The sequence below is a fragment of the Lissotriton helveticus genome, chromosome 3_1 (genome assembly GCF_964261635.1).
Source record: "Lissotriton helveticus chromosome 3_1, aLisHel1.1, whole genome shotgun sequence".
NCBI lineage: Eukaryota > Metazoa > Chordata > Amphibia > Caudata > Salamandridae > Lissotriton > Lissotriton helveticus.
This window is the reverse complement of record NC_136061.1, coordinates 1,548,049,539-1,548,065,056: the sequence shown is the minus strand read 5'-3', so window position 1 is coordinate 1,548,065,056 and position 15,518 is coordinate 1,548,049,539. Positions and strand designations below refer to the sequence as shown.

General features: G+C 45.7%; 1 protein-coding gene across 4 annotated transcripts in view; it reads left to right on the top strand.

The window, feature by feature from the left end:
- Positions 1-15,518, top strand: part of RNF214 (ring finger protein 214) — a 203,511-nt gene that overhangs the window by 121,998 nt on the left and 65,995 nt on the right. For all 4 annotated transcript variants that reach the window (XM_078682288.1, XM_078682285.1, XM_078682289.1 and 1 more), the window contains exons 11-12: positions 4,082-4,189; positions 5,703-6,013. In XM_078682288.1, coding sequence (XP_078538414.1) covers positions 4,082-4,189; positions 5,703-6,013 — 419 coding nt within the window. The remainder of the gene's footprint in view (positions 1-4,081; positions 4,190-5,702; positions 6,014-15,518) is intronic.

Genomic DNA, 15,518 nt, shown 5'->3' with positions numbered 1-15,518 from the left:
CTTACTGCAGATCCACCCAAAAGAACAAACACCTAACTTAACCACCTGTGTGACTACATTCTGCCCTTCAACCTATGAAGTACAAAAACTAGTAAATAAGAATTGGCATATACTAAACACTGGGAGATTTGACTGGCCAAAACCAAGGTTTGCCAACAGAAGAACAAAAAATCTGAAAGACGTATTGGTACATACACGGCCCACGAATAAAAAACCACCAACAAAAATAAGAGATGTATCAATGGCACTCGTAACAGGTCATTATCCCTGTGGGAACTGTGTAGCATGTAAAACAACAAGAACGTCCAGAACATTACAACTATCAGAAACTCTACTATGGACACAGAGACAGCACACTAATTGTAATTCAACCCATGTCATCTACATGATAAGCTGTCCGTGCATGAAGAAGTACATAGGGATGACTTGTCGAAAAGTGAAAACAAGAATAGGAGAACACAGAAGTAACATAAGATTGAAAAAGAACACCACAAAACTCTGTGCTCACTTCATTGAAATGAACCACTCCTGTGACGATCTACACTGGACAGTGATAGAAATGCTAACAGACAACTCCGAAAAAATACTTTACGAGAAGGAACAAAGGTGGGTGAATCGACTCAAAACTTACCAATTGGGTCTTAATGATAATGTCCCCTGGCATCAATTCGCAAAATAGTATGCCTCATTGACAATGGTCAAAACTGATCTGGTTAGACAACTTAACAAAAAACCACCATCTTCTGTGAACACAGACCTCCAGGAAAACAATCCTCACTGAAATTCAATTAAAAAAACTTGTTGTTCCCGATAATCGACACACCAAGATGTACTTCTAGATAAACCGTGTCTTGTTCTGAGTCTTGAAGATCGATAATCTACTGCCAAGTTCAATAGTGTATATAACTTTAAAACATTCTCATTCCCAACACACAAAACGATTGTTCATTTCAGTTCGAACCACGACACATAAAGTTATTTTGAAAGACCGTTCACACTGATAACGCTATGGTCCCTTTAAATAGGAGCGCAACACGGAAGCCCCTACTTCCGGGGACAGAGTCAGCACAAGTCGGTGAAGGACGCACCACGCGGGTAATGGCGGAATCTATTCCATCTTTCCAAAAGACAACGGTAAGAGACAATAACAGCATTGCTAATGCCCCCCCTTTGCCAACAGCTCTGCGCTTTAAGAAGCGATATCCCCAGTTGAAAAAAGAGTCTCCTACAACATAGGTAAGATACAACAATCTCTGACTTACTAACACATTATAACTTTATCAAGTCCGAGTAGTACCATGCTTTATTGAAACAATCCGGACGACAATGAATGTATTAAGACCTACAGAGAACTATAAATAAGACCAAGAAACACGTAGGTGTATAAAGAGGGCTATTGAGGTATAGCCATTAAACACAGCCTAAACGTTTTCTTGTGTAAAGACACAACCTGCACGACTTTATTCCATGCCGAATCGTTTCCCTTTGTTTTCTAAAACGAATATATTAGCACTGATAAGTAGCTAAAAATCTGCAAGGAGGTTAATTTTCCCACCTTGAAGAGAACCCGCACCCCAAACACCACATCAGCTGAATAAAATGTATTTTGTACTGTTGTTTTTCTCTCTCAAATTCTAATTTCAGATTGTGGAGATTGAGTTTCTATTACTGAGGACCGAAAAAGGGACACTCAAAGTTGACTGCACAAATTGTGTAAGTGAAAAATCTACATGTATGCAAGTCCTGACGAAAGCTCTATAGACCCCACGGGGCCAAAAGGAGCTGAAACATGTCGACAAACCCATTGGAATACTAGAGAGATCCAGTAACTCGATCTTGTTGTAGTACCGAATCTATTTTTAAGATAATTGAATTTCACCTCACATTAAAAAACACACGGGTGACCTTCTCTTTTTAAAATTAATAATTTTTTTCATGAACTCCTGAAATGTTTTGTTCATCATTTGGTGTGGGTAACCCATAATCTCTGGACACTGCATTCAATACCAGAGGTGCCTCAGGATGAGGCTGGCACCAAACACGTATTGGAACGCCCAATGATAACTGCCACAACATCAATGTGGGGCGGATGAAACATATATACCGCTTGTTCCTATTAACATTGAGTTTTTGAGGACGTTTCAATTTCTAACCACTGGTACAGAACTGTTACAAGTGTCCTTTTTTCTTTTGATCAATTTGATACTTACCATGGGGAAATAAATTGGACACAATCATTTTTCCTCCTCCCTACCAGTTGATTAATTACTAAGTGTGTATATCCCCATTACAGAGATTTGCAAGGCAGCTACATGGAGGTCTATTCACACATTCACCAAGCATTACTGCCTTGATTCTGATGCTAGGGCAGGTGCCCAAGTAAGGCAGGCTTCTCTCAAAAATCAAGTTGCTTAAAGGGCTTCTGGGGTTAACGTTTAGTCTTTTCCACCGCTATAAGTAGGGATGAGCTTGCTAATCTATTTAGTGCTTATGACTATACATGGATATTCCCTATGAGAGAAGGAATATATTCTTACCTGTAACTCCAGTTCTCTTGTAGGGGAACTTCCATGATAAGTCATAAGCAACCCTCCCTTCTCCTCAGTGGAATAAAGAGAGGACTCATGGGCCTTATACATATCATCATTCATTGCCTCAAAAAGAACTGAGGTAACTGCCTCTAACCAAGCATTATGGGATCCTGGAGGTCCCTGGGGCCTTAAAGCCACCACGTCTTTTTTCAGCTCTTATAATGGCAGCCTATGAGGCTACACTGTCCTATGCTCCTTCCTTTCTATACTCTACTAAAAAAAGGGTTTTTTTGAAAGACATTTGTATTGTTGTACAAAAGCATTGTGCATTTATATGCAAGGACTGTTCTCCTGACAACTTTTTTTATCTACGAAATGAAGAATTTTGCCATTGTAGCCTTCTCCTATAGGCTGCATAATATTTTCTTAAGTGTTTCTGCAGGCCTTCCCAATGAAAAGCAAACATCTATACTTAAGAAAATATATTGGGTAAATTTCTCTGGGGTCCCCGCACGAGGGCGGGACCATTCAGTGCTTATGACTTTTCATGGAAATACCCCTATGAGAGAACTGGAGTTATAGATTAGATACTATTCCTTTTGCCTCCGTTGAGGTCAGGCTTGCCTCCCTGTATAAGTGTGTGAGCACATTGGAGAATTCAGCGCCTGTCATTGGCAACAACACTTATTTTATGAAACCATACTTCACACAGTGAGGGAATTAAAGGCAGCGTTCCTACCTGTCAAATAGAAATGCTCGCACTAGAACCGAATAAGGGGTTCTCCATTCTTATGGCCCCATTTGAGTACTTTCATTCTATGACCATCTATGCATGAGTTGGCAACTCTTACTGTAGCAATCCCTTCAGCAAAAAGTCTTTCCTTTGCAAGTTTGATAAGCTCTGCACCTTCTTTTGTAGGAATAAAATAGCCTGGATTCTGTTCCCAGTGTTTGATCGGTGGGTATCTGATTACTACATTAATCATCATTAATCATCCGAAGGCTCTCTCACTTTTTCTTCCATACCCACATTCACCTGTAGAACAAATAATTGATAGGCTCTGTGCAAGAAAGAAAGAGTTTACAGTACTGTGTTGACCAAACTCAGAACTATTGAATAAAGATCAGTAGTGTGAAGTGCAGTTCCAGAAACACTTTTAATAAACAGTGGTGTGACTAGAAGGCCAACAAGTAGCTACCAACTATTACAAACAACATTCCAGAAGCGGAAAGGCATTAGGATCTGCACTTTTCTGCAGCATTTCACAGGAAGAAATATACAAAGAGCAATGTTGTGCACGGAAATGATCCATGATACCCAGGCAGGGCATTCAACATTAGGATTCTATTTGGAAAAGTGCCTACCTCACTGTCATATGTGGAGTCATTGTACATACCCTGGATCTATCGCTGGGCGTTGCAGTATCTGTAGCAGCCAGGTGGACTGCGAAACTCCACCATAAGGTGGTCTTTTCTAGACTGTGAGGTTTGTAATTATTGTTCGGAGATTACCCAGACTGTTCTAAAGGAAGACCTCTTTGATCCCATAGGAACAGTTTAAGCAGCATATCGAGCTGGTAAGGAATGGAGCTAAACTGTGCACACTGCCTGAGCTGGCCTTTCCCGGGCTGCCGCCAAAACCTGACTCTAGGTTAGAGGTGAGTGTTCACTGATGCAATGTGACTATACTGCAATACCACATTAATAAGAGATGATTTTACTCTATGCAAATGCTAATTAACAATAAAATTATAACGAATATACAGAAAAGGTGCCTGTTTTTCTCCATGTTGCTAGAGAAGGTGAATCCCAATGTGATGTGTAGGTGAGTGTGCATAGAAACTCGGAGCCCCAGCCCCTAAACACCAATAGACAATCATGTACTCCAATGCTGTAAACAGATTTGCATTCAATGGCGGAGCATAGAGCCTCAAAAGAAGAAAATCATGACAGCTGTGTAAGAAAACATCATTTCCCCACTTAAACTGGAAACCTGTCCCTGTGTGAAACTGTGTGTGCCCCCCGAATGCTCAGTAGAGAAATGTTCCCTCCCCATGTTCCCCAAATACTGATCCCATTGCAATGGTGAAGGACTGCTCAAATACCACCCCTCTGATACCCTGTACGAGCCCTTTACTCTTCATACTCCCTTACCAATCCCACCCCTTCACCCCCTGAATACCAAGATCGGACACCTATTTCTGTCATTAAAACACTGATGTATAGTGACTCCCTAGAGAGACTGAGTCTACAACACCTCAAAAAAATTCTTTCCCTTTATTGCCACCAATGCCAGATAAGAATCCCTCCATCCAACATTTTAAAATCAAAATGACCCTATGCAGTTGTGGACTCCCAAATCCATCAGATAAGAGCAATCTATGTATTTCCCAAGCATGTGTCATCCCCAGTATGCTGAGACTAAGACATCCATTATATTGTTCTGTTTATCCTGCTAGTGAAGCCTGAAGTCACTAAAGAGTTGAGGCTGTCTCCGAGGTCCGACTAGCCACTTCTTCCTCCCAGAAGACTTTGAGAACAAGATGCTCAGGGCAAAATTGATTATTGACGACTGACTCCAGTAAGGAGATGAGTGCACCTCCTCCGAAACAAGGACTTGCTGACAGTTTGTATAGGCACAGTCATTGCCAACTTTCTATTGAAGCAGGGCCTCAAACAGAAGCGAGGCTTCCCAATTACCCTTAACTCCAAGAAACCTTTCAGGGATGTGTGTTCTTGTAATGGAAATCACACTAACATATACAGTGGAGAATCAAACTGCTGCACACACAGGCATGCTAACAAACACTAAAAACACAAAAATACCCAGAGACAGTCATACACGCACTATTACGTGCACAAGCATGATTCAGCAGTGCATGACTTGTATCCCAATGTAACACCTACACTTGCATCAACAAACACACCTACTCTACCCGTAACAAATATAGACACAAATAATTCATGGATATTAAGACCTGTAACAACCCACTTCTGTGGTCTGTGTCCATACCCTTGTTGAGTGCCTGAATACATGGGGATAGAACTCTCTGGTGATAGTTTCTGTGAATACATGAATAAGCAGTGTTGCTGTGACTCCATAGGAAACCTAGACCATACCATGGCCTCGGTGCTTCTAACCACACCTCCTGTCCTCTGGTTTCTTTACAGGCAGATCTTATGCTCCAGGCTGCACCGCAGTTGAATCCTTCCTCCCAGCAACGAGTGCCTTTCCCTGTGGCTTCTGGGGCTCAGATGTTATTGGGTCAGTCTGTGCCCCTACACCCTGGTACCCATGGAGTGAACCACCCAGGTTTTGCTTCTGCTGTCCACAATGCTCAGGTGCTGCTGCCTACTCCAAATGTGCCTCCACCAGTCCAGGGTGCAGGCAAGGCTTCAAATCCTGGGGTTCCTGGGCCCCCAGCCAACAAACTGGGACAGATACTGGAGCGGCTTTTGGCCCGCTATCCTCAGTGTAACCAGTGAGTTAATCTACTTTGTCTTATTACAATGCACTGTTGCTCTCCTGAAGGTTTCCTGTTTCAAAACACCCTTAGGGTTGCATCTCCTTAATGTCTGTTTCTGATAACATCTCCCTCCCCCTGTCTCTGTGTCACAGAACAGCCCTCAAGTGTTGCAGCCCCCTCTTGTTTAATGGACATACTTACTGTATCGAGTTCCCCTCCTTGGTGCATGTCCTGCCCGTTGGAAAATTATGTGATAAAAGCATCACCTCTGGGGCCCATTTTGGGATCCTAAGTGTAAGTGAGAGAGAGAGACTGAGAAGGAGTGAGTGAGTGCATCTGTACCTGCTTGTGATTGTATTTAACCATCCTGCTGTTTTCCAAGAGAGATAGGCTGTAAGGCCACTCAAGGAACTACACATTACCTCCTCATCATCACTATTTCATCCCAGTGATTACCTAATAAGGCGTATCCACATCCTGTTGACAGACGTAGCACTGCTTTAAAAGGAAAAAAATAAACTCCTTCTCCTGCTGATCATTTGAGCTTCATGTCCCAATGGCTGATCAGTTCTTGCTTACTGATTACTATGTTGGTGCCAGTTCTCCTTGCTGATAGAAATTTGTTTACACTGTGGCCTGTGTACTCGTGACCAGTGTTCTACTGGAAATGTGTGCACCCAAACCTCTTGCTGGGTATGTTTAGTGTACCCTGGTTTTGTTTCCACTTTTTATTCTGCCCTCACTGGCTGCCTTCTAGGAATGTAGATGGGGTTGTCAGAGATCTCCTTGATGTAGCTGCTGTCTTTTCTTGATGAATATGTTATCCCAAACACCTGGCTAGCTGGGCTTAACGTGGAACCTATTCATTGTGATTCTTGCTGGGCTCTAAGCTGTGGTATATCTATATGAAGGACTGGAGGGGCAGGTAAGCACCCCTTTTTTTATTTCTGTGGTGTTGGTTGGTCTTGGGCTTTCTGGTAGGATCCTTGCTTGGTTTGGGGTTTGCAGGATGTTGTCATGTCTTTGTTTAATTTATCGTGTGCTTCCTGCTGGGTTTTCTGTGAGCTGTGTGGTAGTGTAGAGGGGATGCCGAGCCCTTCACCGGCTCTCTGATTTGTTTGGAGCTGGTATGATGTTTTCTTTTGACAACAATGTGGCCCTCTATCTATAGATACGAATGCCTTACGGATGCCTTTATCTGCCTTGAGAGATAGGTTTGGGTTGCTCCTGGTCTGCTCGCTGTTGAGTTTAGGGTGGGTGTACCTGCTGGTCAAAATACATGTGGCTGTAGATACACATGCTCAGAATGCTCCTGCCATCTTATGTTGGGTTCGAACAACACCAATTCGTGTTTTTTCATAGAAGTTATTAATCATGGGATATGGTGTGATTCCTTCCTTAATCCACAATGCTCATGGGCATTGACTCCACCCCAGTTTGTTTTTTGTCACCGTCGAGTTTGGACTTCTCTAGCAATGGCTCCAGGACAATGTGTATCCTCGCAGCCTATTTGTCCCTTGTTGCTCATCCCTTCAAGACTGAAGACTAGTAAGACAATCACCGAACAGGGAATCCTACTGGCTGACAAACCACTCGATGTTCTCCAGCAACTGCTGCCATCGAGATTGGATCTTGGCCCAACTGGTCAAGACATCCTTTGGTTCTTTCAGAGCTTTGCTTTGGAGAATGGGTGCAGGAAGAGAGTGATGGAATACACACCCTTTCAATTCTGTACAAGGTGCAGTGCAAAGTATCCTTGGTCGAACCAGTACGGCATTTGCAACCTCTGGCTCTCTCCACCAACTCCAACCAGGCCTCCTGTGAATTCTGCCTTGCCTTTGACTGCAAATAGATAGTGAATTACTGAAGGCAAAGATGCTGGGAAAGTAGGAAAGTGCACAACAATCTGTTTGGGAGATCCCTGGCATTTTTGGGGAACCTGGCCCCTTGACATAAAGGTGGAGGAGGTGGACACCTACCAACAGCCAGCCCAGAGATGCTGTCTCCAGGCAACTTCCAATGGGAGGATCGTGCTAGGGACATCCTCTTTATCAACATCACAAGGGCCTCGAACACAGACTCATAGGGTTGTGAGTATGATGGTAGGGCAACAAGGCTAGGGAACAAAACCCTGCACCACAAAATCCTGTTACGCTGAAGCTCTCATGGAAGTCTGGTTGGAAGCCCCAAGCAGGTGGGAAAAAGAAGCCGCCATCAGACTCTGGTCAGCCCCAGTAGAAGGCTTTGAAGTCGAACAGGACTAAAAACAGGACGCTTTGGGGGATGTAGTCCCCGACGTAAGGTGCAGAGTGCTGTGGCCGAAGCGGACTCCCGCGCTGCGGGAGCCCGAGAGAACTTTTATTCGCCTCTGGCGCAATGGGGAACATTGGCGCCTCCTGACGCTATGGGGGATGTAGTCCTCGAGGTAAGGTGCAGAGTGCTGTGTGCTGTTGAACTGCCAGTAGTATATATTTTTTCCACAGATGCCCCTGAAGCCCTGGAAGAAAAGTTTTTCAAAGCTTCCAAACTTTGTTCTGGAGCCCAACAATCGCAGGAGTGCATTTCTTAAGGCCACGAGGACCTTGGGGGAGGGCACATACAGACTCTAAGGGTGTCAGGTAGAGGTCAACAGTAAAGTCCAGTCCAGATCCAATTGCCAGTTGTCTGCAGGTTGCTTCCAGGAAAAGGCCTTGCGCAACTTGTTATGCCCCTGTAGCTACACAGGAGGTCAGCTAACTAACCTGTGAAGCTCACTTATTTGTTATGAATACAAAAGGGAGAAGGTCCAGTCCTTCAGAGCTCCTCTCAGGTATGAGACAGCAGGTCAAGTCCTCTTCTGCTCTTTCTCTGGACCATAAAGTGTTTAGATGAGGGTTCCTGGGGATGCCACATTTCTGTTAATTTCTTTAATATTTAAAATCAAATGTTCTACTTGTCAGAAGGGCGATTTTTGTCAGGTATGTGCAGCAAGGTCCAAGCAGATGCTGCGGTCAAGCTATACATGGTAGGCCTGAAGCCATGTTTTCACTGCCATGTTTTAACAATAGGTGTTGTTTTTGCCAGTGCTTCTGGTCCCGCCTGCCATTGTAAATCTTCATGATGAAAATACTGGGATAAGGCAGGGATGAGGACATAATGCTCTGATTACTTACTTGTATTCTCGTTACTCCAGTTCATGTTCCTCATTGAGTTATTACGTTTGCCTCTGCCATACCTGTGTGTGCTCGGCTTTCATTGCAGTCTGTTGGACTGCTTTGGTTGTCGAATCCGGAGGTTTCTGGATTGAGGCTGTCCTCCCTAGAGAGGGCATTACAAAAATAATTGTATAGGAAATGGAATCAAAACAATTACATTAGCGGTAAGTAATTTAATCAAGTTCATGCTGCTGTGCTGCCATAAATAGTTTTGGACTGGGGTGTAGGCTAGGTTTGTTCTGTAGCAGCACATTTAATTCCACTCTACAGCAACTCATGATATAAAACTAGATACGACCACCTTTCACATATACTATTTGGATACTTTCGCACTGAAAACAAAGGTGAATTCATACAGAACTGCAGGACTGGTACTACAGCAGCTAGCAATAATACATTACTTGTATAGTAATTTGCTAGAGGCTCATTGCATGCAGCCCAGTGTAACAGAAATTGATGAGTGACCTCTCAGGAACCTCTGTGAATGGGTTATTCCCAAGTGAACCCCGCATAGAAGTCAAGCTCTTAAGACGTGATGGAGATAGGAAGGTAACAGTTAGAACAACACTTCGTGGGGGGGGGTGGGACTAGGGAGAATGTAATCTCGTAAAAAAGTAAACTTGCAGAAGCTTAGCAGAGCCTGCTAAGTACAAATCATTCTTAATCATATCCTTACCACAGCACTAAACTCCTAAAGGAGGTTTGTAGGAATGAAGGTGGCCTAGATGCTAGTGCAGCCACAGCAAAATATAAAGAGGGGCCAACAGTAGCTCACAGAGAACCATCAGAGATCGCAGAGGATTAATCACTGGGATAATGTGAAATGATGCAGTATAGTTTAAAGAATTGAGAGGAAAATGGTGTGTTAAGAGGAGCGCCTGGTGATAGCAGCAGCACAGATAAAAGTACTGGGCGCTGGATAACAAAGAGATGACACCAAAGCTTGGAGCTGCGTAAACCTAAAAAGGAAGAAAATGCATCTTGAAATGCTGCTACATTGGGGATATGCATTGCGTTTGTAAACTGAATACAATACAAGTTGACCTTGCAGTTCACAGAAAAAGCACTGGCTATTCAAGTGTTGCTTTGTGATGCCACTCGACATGGTAGTGTAGAGCATATTGCTTCATATTAAGATGTAGAACCTATTTGATTGATTGGTGTAAAATATAAAGACCAAAGGCCCGGTTCACAAAAGTAAACTGAGATAAAACTCTAACTTTACGAATTTCATTATTCACAAAGGGCATGTACGAGTAGTAAAGTTAGACTTTTGTCTCAGTTTAACTTAGGTTTTGGTCTTAAGTGTAACTGAGACCAAAAGTCTAGTCTGAGTTAAACTTAAGTTAAACTGAGACAAAAGTCTAACGTTACTACTCGTAAATGCCCTTTGTGAATACCTAAAGTCGTAAAGTTAGCCTTTTGTCTCAGTTTACCTTTGTGACTCGGGCCCCAAGTTTGCAGATTGCATATACAGTTTGGTAGGCACACCTTAAACTTGCCGGATGGAAATCCCCCACTGTCCAGGCCTTGCTTTGTAGCGGAACATCTCTTGTACCTGTCGTAATTAAATGCTTTCCCACCCAACCATCAAAATATAGGGATTTCATTTTTTGGTTGCATTTTTCCAGCATTAATGCATCCAGAATCTAAGGAAATGCTGTTCTTTCATTGTTTATATATCTATTAACTACTATAGGTACCAGCTTTTGAACGGAAAATCCATATGAATAACAGCCTCTGATGTCTTGGTATTCTACTCCTAGTACTCATTAGTGCATGTTTTCTCTTAGAGGGAACCTAACATTTCTACTACCTGAGTTGAACTAGTTCTGTTTTAATCTGTCGTTTACATCTTACCTGACCAATAAGTAAGGTTGTCCAAATGAGCATTTCCATACCAGACCCTATGTATGTGACCTTCAGGGGCTCCCAAGCATCTGTCCTGTGAAATGTAATCTCAAGCCAAGGATGCCCTGGAGACCTCCTCGCTGACAAGATCATTAGCCTACATTAGTATGCCGACAACACCTAATTCTACCTAAAAATCTCATGGGACAAGGGAAAATACATCCCATATTAATATTACCTCAACCTCCATTAGTGCTCAGAGACCTACCTTGTACTCAAAGCATAGTTTGATAATGGCCAGCAGCCCACATCTGCAGAAATTAAATTTGACGTTTCATTCTATAACTGGGAATTGCACCAGATCCCTAGAATTCCACATGATTATCATCCTGACCTTCAGAACATGTCTCAAAAAAGACAACAAACCGTGAAACTCTAACTCATTCTACATTGAGTGAAAACATTTCTTCTCAAAGCAGCCATCGGAGCTATCATCCAAACCCTGGTTCCATTTCACATTGATGGAGGCAACACCTTGCGGTAATGCATCTTAGAATCACATGATTTCCCTTAAGAGCATTCTTAACACTCCTGTGGGAAGATTGACAGACTCTCGCTCAGCCTCAAAAACTCCACTGCCTGCTGCCTCTTCTGAAAATGTGTAAACGTGATCACTATATTTAGCAAGCAGGATAAAGATCTCCAGAGGCCAACATAACATTCATAGCAGTATTATTATGAGGACTGAGACGGATGAGTGCCGAGAAGATATGATGCAAAGCCTTATCTTGCTGGGCATCTGCATTGCCAACCAGGCTTTGTTAGCTCCCTCACATGTGTACTTTAAGAATACCCTCCTCTTCGAGCAATATACCATCCACACGTGCTCCTCTATATGATAGACCTTAACTGTGGTTTCCCCGTGTTCACAAACTTTTTTTAAGCATATGGTTTCCAGTCGACCTATGTCAGTAAATTCTTGTCAATTCGTGAAAGTCATAAATCTGTACTAATGCAACTACATATACCATGGGCACACTTTTGTGACTCTCTTTAATAGTTGGGCCTCTAATTATGTCTGGGGTTATTCAGGATCTTTTTTATGATTTATATATATCACACAAAAAGATCCTGACATACATATCCTACTGGCTGTCGGCAGTCGGTAGTTCTATTTAGGACCTTGTTTCTATTCAAAAGCGTTTTTTTCTTTTGCCAATATCTTTGGCACTGTTTCACGAATCTTCGCGAAATTTTCAAAACTAATGCTTTGCTCCGGTCAGCTCCAGACTTGAATGTTTCGGGGTGATTCATCAATCGGGGCCGATAAAAAAGGGGGGGTCCCAAAATGCTTTTTCTCCATGTTAATTTCCAGAGGACACTTTAGACTAAGCTACAGCTCGAACTGCTGAACGGAATTAAACAACATTTGGCAAAAAGGAAGCTCTTGGTTCAGAAAGCGACTTTGTTTTAAAATGGTGTAAATCCGTTCAGAAGTTCCTGAGAAATTCAAAAATAAAAAATATCGATATCTTGTGACCACAGTGGATCCACGAACCCGCACGAGCTTGATTCTGATTGGCTGCCAACAGTTCAAACCAGAAAGTGTTTGCAGCCATCTTGTGACCCGGTAGAACGAGTCACAAGAAAAAAGGTTATAAATGAAGAAAAGGGGGCAGGGTAGAAACACCCTGACCCCCTAGGCCTGCTCAGGGTGTCTCACAAGGAACCCCAGAGCCAAAAAAAGCATTTTAGTAAAAAAAATTGAAGGCTAGATTGACGCTGGGTTCGCTAATCTGACTGATTTTTTTTTTGATTTTTTTCTTTAAATGAAGAGTTTTAAGCCCCCGGGTGGGCCAGGTCCCAGGGACAATCCAGATTTATGTAGCGAAGGCCCACGGGGACCCCGCAGCCTGGGAGACCGCCATCTCCCCGGGGCCTTACTGATAATGCGCAGGAGCACGTGGACCTCCAACAGCCCCAAGGCCACCACCTCCCCGAGACTTCATAAAAAAAAATGCGTTGGGAGCTCCTCCTCCCAACACTGCCCCGGGGACCGCCACCTCCCCGGAGCTTCAACTTATATAGGGCGGGGGGTCTCGCGGGCCACCCCGGCGACCGGCACCTCCCCGGTGCTACTGTAAAAAGGTCTGTGTGTGGGGGCTCGAGTCCCCCCACAATGCCCCGGGGACCACCTCCTCCCCGGGGCACACTGCACGCAAATACGGGGGTCCGTTGCGGACCCCTGGCCTTGGGGACTACCACCTCCCCGGGCCTATGTATACGTTGGGAGGGGGGCCGAGTGGCACCCCTCCTGGAGCCCTTCTTTGCCCTGGGGACCGCCACCCTCCAGGGTTGGGTCCGGCAATGCAATTTACAATGATAGGCGGGAGCACTGCTCCTGCCCTGTCATTGCAAAGTTCTGCTTCACTGCATGAAAGCGAGAGCAGGACGCCTGCTTTCACTTCCATGAAGCGAAGCAAAATTGCTCTTGGACAAGGGGAGCTGCATGTCAGCAGCTCCCCCTTTCCAAAAGCAATGCCGGCTCCCGCAGGAGGTGGGGCGCCAACTGGGACCGTGGGGGCATTGGGGATCCCCCCGTGGTCCCCAACATGAGGGCATGCCCTGGGGCATGGGGTCCCGGGGCCAAAAGTGGCCACGGGAAGGGGGGCCACACGGCCCCCCTCCCATAAAGTTAAAAAAGAAAATAGGAGGCAAAGCCCTGGGGGATGGAGTCCCCGGTGCTGAAAAAGGCCTCAGGAGGGGGGCCTCGCTGCCCCCTCCTTTAAATGTTTTTTTCTATTAAAGAATTGGCCATGCCCCCGTGATGGGGGTCCTCTGGCCGAAATCGGCCTTGGGAGTGGGGCCGCGCGGCCCCCTTGCTGTATTAAAAATAAATGGCTCAGGCCCTGGGGGATGGTGTCCCCAGGGCCCCAAACAATTAAGAGAAGGGGGCCACACAGCCCCCCTTCTAAAAAAGGAAAAAGAACAGAGAAGCCGGCATCTTGCTGGAGGCCCCGCCCCCTCCACCACTCTGCAAACGTGCCTCCTGGCACATTTTGTCCCCTTGATTCCTAAGGGTCCTTAGGGGCCAATTAGCCCACCAGGTACCTCCAGTAAGCCCCACACAGTGGGATTGCTGAGAGGTGGTCCGAGGCCAGGCCCCTTTTTACACCACTCTGCAAAAGCTCTTCTTGGCGCACTGGTAGTGGGGTGATGAGTTGCTCTTGTGTCCTGAGGACCTCAGGACTAAAGTGGACTTCATCCCTCGAGCAGCAGTGTGCAAGTAGGAGCGTTTGCAGAGTGGTGTAAAAAAGGGGGCGTGGCCTTGGACCACTCTCAGCAATCCAGCTGTGTGGGGCTTACTAGAGATAACAGGAGCGGTAGTTGGCCCCCAGGGACCCTGAGGAGGTAGGGGACTTCATCCCCCAACCAAGAGCACGCCAGGAGGTGCGTTTGCAGAGTGGTGGAGAAAGGGGGCGTGGCCTGTGTCCACCTCAGCAATCCTACTATCTGGGGCTTACTGGAGATATCAGGTTGGCTAGTTGGCCCCTAAGGACCCTCAGGAGGCAAAGGGACTTCAATACCCATCCAAGAGCAACCCAGAGAGCGCATTTGCAGACTGGTGGGCAATGGGGGCGTGGTCTGCATGAACACTTACCAATGCTGCTGTGTGGGAGTTTCTGGAGGTAATGGGGGGTTGGCCCCCAAGGTTGTCCTTGGGGGCCAACTACCCCTCCTATCTGATAGAGACTACCAGATTCCTTCACGTAAAATTATCCCCAGGCGTGAGACTGGATCGGAAACAGGATCGTGCTCTGGGCCTGTTTAGGCCTTTCCCCTTACGCTATTGCGTGTGTGTGTGAACAGTGTGCGAATGCCTTCGGGCTTTGAGACGTGCTCATCTTGTGAAAGCCTGATGTCGGCGACTGATCCTCACCCCATTTGCATGTGGTGTTTGGGGGAACACCACGACTCCACTGATTGTGAGGCGGGCCAGCAAATGAAACCGAAGTACCGGCGGGAGCGCCGGATGAAACTTCTCTCAGTTCGCATGTCCCGGTCGGGGTCATCACCCCGCGCGGCTCCTGCGGAGGGTTCTCGAACCCACTACTTCCCTCGTCGACATCGTCCCTCTCCCAGGTCGCAAGAGTGTCGCTCACCTGTCGGTAAGTGTCGCAGTTTGTCCCCAAGGGTCGGTTCCCGGCCTGTTGGGGGCACGGGCTCTCCGTGGGTGGTGCGGCCCAGTGTGTTGTCCCCTTATCTGCTGTTTCCCGGTGTGGGGGCGACTAGAGCCCAGAAGGAGACATATGCGGCGGCTTTGCAGGCCTCGCTGGGTTCTCCTCCTCCCCCTTCCCCTCCTGGGATGTCAACGGATCCCTTGTAGTGTGTGGGGCCCTCCATGGTGTCGCCGGTGGCTCCTGCCCCGACTGGCTCAGATCCAGGTTCGGAGGATGTGATGCCTTTGGGGTGCG